The 4,169-nt window shown below is 41.8% G+C and overlaps 1 protein-coding gene across 1 annotated transcript; it reads right to left on the minus strand.

The window, feature by feature from the left end:
* Positions 1–835: 835 nt before the first annotated feature.
* slc25a4 (solute carrier family 25 member 4) lies at positions 836–3,919 on the minus strand. Its single transcript, XM_046327755.1, has 4 exons — positions 3,701–3,919; positions 1,928–2,414; positions 1,657–1,797; positions 836–1,466 (listed from the first exon to the last, which is right to left on the minus strand). The coding sequence occupies exons 1-4, from the start codon at positions 3,809–3,811 to the stop codon at positions 1,309–1,311; spliced, it is 897 nt and encodes a 298-aa protein (XP_046183711.1). The 5' UTR covers positions 3,812–3,919; the 3' UTR covers positions 836–1,308.
* Positions 3,920–4,169: the final 250 nt, after the last annotated feature.

The raw sequence follows: 4,169 nt of genomic DNA on the forward strand, positions 1-4,169 counted from the left end.
TCATGTCTGTCCGTGGTCAAATGAGCTCAAACAATGTCCACAGGACTTTTACACTTGTGGCAGCTGTCTTTTGTAGGCCAGTTAGCTGCATACCATCCACGTGGCAACAAAGACTGCCAATGCAGACACACTTAACGGGCAGCAAATCTGGCATGTTGTGGACAGGAATAATTATCACCCACAATGACATAATGTCACACGCGCACACACACACGATGGCTACAACAGTGGCAGGGGAAATAGACCAGTGATTGGCTGTGTCATGGTCAGAAGTCCTGACCCAGCACTATAAGTCATCAACAGAGGGAAAAAACAAGGAAAATATTAACCACTAGTTGTAATTAATTAGTACTATAAGCTTACTCAAATAAATTGTTTTTTGAGGATTGGCACAGGAAAAGTAATACATTTGTATGTTGGTAGTGGTATTGCAAACACCAAGTTTGTTGGCCTTTTTTGTATTTTTTATGTAATTTATAGTAATGTGTATGTATAGCCTAGTAAAACCTAATGTTTGAGAAAATTGGAGTAATATTAGATTTGTATCTGTTATGTACATAGCAAATAATATGAAGCATGTCAGCTGATGAGGCACTGGGCTATATGATTCCCATCTAGCCTGGCTCCCAATAGAATGATGTCTATAGCCAACCCAAGAAAATGGGATGGATGATATTTCTAACCCTAAGTCCCCAAGTCAGACCATGGAACTAGTAACCCTGCCTAAATGTTTTGATGTATTATGTTATACTGTATATTATGTTATATATTGTATATAATATTTCAATAAAACATATATGAAATATGAATGACAAAGGAATGCACCAAAGCAGAGTGCTTAGTAAGTATTTTCATCTTTATTAAAATAAGTTAAATAATGTTTATTGTGGGACATGAGATATGACACAACACAGGAACATAAGGCCCTTGGAAGACAGCAGCTGCTGTGAAGAGTACATTCATTTGACTTACTATGAGAGAAAGAAAGAACTGAGGTGAGTGGATGAATCTTTGTTTGCAGTAGGCATGTAATTAAATGGAAAAATCCCTTTTCTGGACCAGTTTGACAGTCAACTGGCAGGCCTGGATGTGCGTTTATCTGTACATCTTGGGTAAGATATATACAGCTTTCAGAGTCGGTGCGTTCCTCACATGACCAAATACACTGGCGAGAAGGATAACTAGCAACCAACTCCTGGGCTGGCTCAATAGAATACACATATACCCCCGATAATTCACCCAAGCTGTTATCATTATATGATCCAATTAAGACATGTGGTGAAGGGTTTCCTATGGAGTTGTGAATGTTTATGTGTACTTCTTGATCTCGTCGTAGAGCACCAAGACGAAGGCGCCGCCCATGCCTCGGATCACGTTGGACCAGGCCCCCTTGAAGAAGGCTTTGCCTCCCTCATTCTTGGCGATCTTCTTCCAGCAGTCGATTGTGCCAGTGTACATGATGTCCGCTATTGAAATCGACACATTGATCATTAAAATGTGAAATATAGGCCTACTGTAGGCAATTCAATGACAATTGCCATGCGTAATGTGCCGTGACCTTTATTTTACTAGGCAAGTCAGTTAAGAACATATTCTTATTTACTATGACGGTCATTCATTGATATGATTCAACGAGTAGGCCTACAACTAGCTCACCTGATTTACGTCCAGACTGCATCATCATACGACGTCTGACGGTGTCAAATGGGTATGAAATAATACCGGCAACTGCGGTGACGCTCTGGGCAATCATCCAGCTGATGAAGATGTGCGTGTTCTTGGGATCGGGCAGCATACCTAGACGATGACGCAGAGCAACATAATTGGGATTCTGAGCCTATTTTTTGTAAAATACAATACTTTAAACAACGTCCAATTGCAAACAGCTACTTATATGTATGATTTGACTTTAGCTCATGCTCCTCACCCTTGGCTGTGTCATAGACTCCGAAGTAAGCAGCTCTGTAGATGATGATGCCCTGGACAGACACGTTGAATCCCTGGTACAGGCCCTTGATACCGTCGGCTTTGTAGATTTTGCTGAGACAGCTGCCAAGACCGCTGAACTCTCTCTCAGCTCCACTTTTTCCGATGTCGGCCGCGAGCCTGGTCCTGGCGAAGTCAAGTGGGTAAACGAAGCAAAGAGAGGTGGCACCGGCCGCGCCACCGGATGCCAGGTTCCCGGCGAACCAACGCCAGAACTGTGTCTTCTGGTCCACTCCTCCAAGGAAGATCTTCTTGTACTTGTCCTTGAAAGCGAAGTTGAGGGCTTGGGTGGGGAAGTAACGAATCACATTGGCCAGGTTGCCTCTCCAGAAGGAGATAAAGCCTTGCTCTTTGGGAATCCTCCTGACGCAGTCCATGATGCCTTTGTACTGCATTTCCTTTGTGATTTGTTGGCTGGCATGTTGGACCTGTAGAGCAGAACAACAGAAGACAATTAATTTTTCAATTTAGCCTCAATTCAGTATGCAAAAAAACAACATGTCAATTGGATTTTATCATTGTAATTTAGGCCTACTTTGTATTACGCAACTGAAGTTTATATTTTTTACTTATTTGTATTTATTTATCCATTATTCTACCAGGTAAGTTAACTGAGAACAAGTTCTCATTTGCAGCAACGACCTGGGGAAAAGTTACAGGGGAGAGGAGGGGGATGAATGAGCCAATTGTAAACTGGGGATTATTAGGTGACCGTGATAGTTTGAGGGCCAGATTGGGAATTTAGCCAGGACACCGGGGTTAACACCCCTACTCTTACAATAAGTGCCATGGGATCTTTAATGACCTCAGAGAGTCAGGAAACCCGTTTAACGTCCCATCTGAAAGACGGCACCCTACACAGGGCAGTGTCCCCAATCACTGCCCTGGGGCGTTGGGATATTTTTTTTCGACCAGAGGAAAGAGTGCCTCCTACTGGCCCTCAGAACACCACTTCCAGCAAGATCTGGTCTCCCATCCAGGAACTGACCAGGACCAACTCTGCTTAGCTTCAGAAGCAAGGCAGCAGTGGTATGCAGGGTGGTATGCTTATAGCAAGAGCGTAACAATATTGAGTTTTTTGTTGGGAAAATTCCTAATTCACTTTAATTCAATGATGCTCACGGGTTTGTAGGAATGCATGTGTGCAATTTTTGTTATAATGAGCTATTCTCAGCGCTGTTGTATACTGGCCAAAGCTTCATGTCACTTGAGCACAGTCTGAGTGTATTGGGTTGCATGCGTCTGGATAAATTTAGCTGTAGCCTAGGCCTAAACCAAATATCGCCGCTCTTATATCCAAATGATTATCGACATTATGGAATAATTCATTATCATCCTATTAATCGAAACAAAGCATTACGTGTACTTGAAATCAACATTAAAATATAAGAACGCATCAAATAAATTAACTTTTTGTTATTCAAAATAGTCATTTTTATTTTATGACCTGAAATTCATATGATTCGGTTTCTGTTCTGAATGAAAGGCCAAATCCTGAGTCCTATCGAATCCAATTAGAAAACTCAATACCACCTTGGACAGCGACAAGTCATGTGCGTAAGAAACGTCTCCAATGCGCTTTTCGCATGTCTTTCTGAATGAAAACCATTTGCCAAATTAATTTAATTGTATTACAATCTTACTCAATGGATAACCAATAATATATTAACTTTATGACAGAGACTGGAAAACAATTATTCTCACTCAGTCTTACCTGGAGCAACAACTTCACTCTCTCAATTGGAGCTACAGCTGTCTTGGAGATGGCAGCAGCAATGCCACCAGCCAAAAAGTCCTTAATGAAGCTAACCACCGCGTCCGACATGTTTTCAAGTTCCTCCTCGTGGAGTAGAGGTCAGACCGTAAAAGTTCCAGACAGTCCTCACCAAGACACCCTCAAAGAAACCCAACGCCCCTCCAAGTGGACGAAGCGCCCCCATCCCGCATAATATATCTGGGCTATATATCGCGAGAATTTGGGGGTGATGGATATGCAGACGGTCGAACAGATTGGCTAGGCTAAATAAATATCCTAGGTTAAGGTTCGAATCTTAGCCATGTCTATTAAATAAAGTGTAATAGAACACTTCGGGACATTTAAAGGGCAAATTCAAGTCATTTTCCAGTTATACAGTGGTGTTAGATAATACTAATAATTCTGCTATTTAATAACATCACAACAT

Source organism: Oncorhynchus gorbuscha, linkage group LG24 (genome assembly GCF_021184085.1).
Source record: "Oncorhynchus gorbuscha isolate QuinsamMale2020 ecotype Even-year linkage group LG24, OgorEven_v1.0, whole genome shotgun sequence".
Classification (NCBI taxonomy): domain Eukaryota; kingdom Metazoa; phylum Chordata; class Actinopteri; order Salmoniformes; family Salmonidae; genus Oncorhynchus; species Oncorhynchus gorbuscha.

What these genes read in the sequence shown, in the direction of transcription:
- slc25a4 (XM_046327755.1), bottom strand. Translation starts at nt 3,811, where the DNA reads ATGTCGGACGCGGTGGTTAGCTTCATTAAGGACTTTTTGGCTGGTGGC. An exon ending in GAGTGAAGTTGTTGCTCCAG is followed by an intron (nt 2,415 to 3,700) that starts GTAAGACTGAGT and finishes TCTGCTCTACAG; the next exon opens with GTCCAACATGCCAGCCAACA. An exon ending in GCAGTCTGGACGTAAATCAG is followed by an intron (nt 1,467 to 1,656) that starts GTGAGCTAGTTG and finishes CGATTTCAATAG; the next exon opens with CGGACATCATGTACACTGGC.